Genomic DNA, 1,086 nt, shown 5'->3' on the forward strand with positions numbered 1-1,086 from the left:
TACAGATAAAAGAAATTTTAGAAGGCTCATTCAGGTATATGATAAAACAAAGCAAAAAGATTGCTTATACATACAACAGTGTAAATATACTTAATGCTACTGAACTATATACTTAAATAATAAAAGAACAAAATCTTGCCACTTGCAACAACATGGATGGAAATAAGTCAGATAGAGAATGACAAATACCATATCATTTCACTTATATGTGGAATCTAAAAAAACAAAACAGAACAAAAGAAAGACTCATAGAAACAGTGTTCAAACTGATGGTTGTCAAAAGGGGAGTTTTGGAATGGAGAAAAAAGGTAAAGGAAAAAGTCAATAATACTGTGATAATAACTTCACATGGTGACTGATTGTTACTAGACTGAATGTGGTGATGACATTGTAAGGTACATAAATGTCTAAGCATTATATTGTACATCTGAAACTAATAGAAAATTGTATGTCAACTATAACTAAGTAAAGAAACCGGCAAACTTCAAGTATAGTATTTAGGGATGCAAGCACAAAAAATTAAGTCTCTAAGGAAAAACAATAAAGTGGTTTCAATTTAAAAAATGGTTAAGATTGTAAATTTTGTGTTGTGTGTTTTTAACCACAATTAAAAAAAAATCAGACATGAAAAGAAATAAATCAATAAGAACTAAAAAGTAAAAATAGCCGCGGCTGTCGCCGAGACCAAGATGGCGGGGAGACTCGCTGCCTTCTTCAAGAATGCCTGGGCCAAGGAGCCGGTTCTGGTCGTGTCCTTCACCATCGGGGGCCTCGCTATAATTCTGTCCCCCGTCAGCCCCTACACCAAGTATGCCACCATGATCAACCAGGTCAAACCCTACAACTACCCAGTGCCCGTCCGAGATGATGGGAACATGCCTGACATACCCAGCCACCCCCAGGACCCCAAGGGCCGAAGCTTGGAGTGGCTGAAGAAACTGTGAGCAGCTCCACTGACAGGGAGGAGGATCCCCACCGTGGCCCTCAATAAAAATGTGAAAACCAAATAAATAAATAAATAAATAAATAAATAAATAAATAAATAAATAAATAAATAAAAAGTAAAAATAATGCAATCTTTATTTT

General features: G+C 36.0%; 1 protein-coding gene across 1 annotated transcript; it reads left to right on the forward strand.

Annotated features, from left to right (window-relative positions):
• Positions 1–678: 678 nt before the first annotated feature.
• LOC109378110 (NADH dehydrogenase [ubiquinone] 1 alpha subcomplex subunit 3-like) lies at positions 679–995 on the forward strand. Its single transcript, XM_019634571.1, has one exon. The coding sequence runs from the start codon at positions 690–692 to the stop codon at positions 942–944; it is 255 nt and encodes an 84-aa protein (XP_019490116.1). The 5' UTR covers positions 679–689; the 3' UTR covers positions 945–995.
• Positions 996–1,086: the final 91 nt, after the last annotated feature.

The sequence above is a fragment of the Hipposideros armiger genome, unplaced genomic scaffold (genome assembly GCF_001890085.2).
Source record: "Hipposideros armiger isolate ML-2016 unplaced genomic scaffold, ASM189008v1 scaffold_1744, whole genome shotgun sequence".
In the NCBI taxonomy this organism is placed as follows: domain Eukaryota; kingdom Metazoa; phylum Chordata; class Mammalia; order Chiroptera; family Hipposideridae; genus Hipposideros; species Hipposideros armiger.

Coding starts and splice junctions, on each gene's coding strand:
- LOC109378110 (XM_019634571.1), top strand. CDS start 690: ATGGCGGGGAGACTCGCTGCCTTCTTCAAGAATGCCTGGGCCAAGGAG.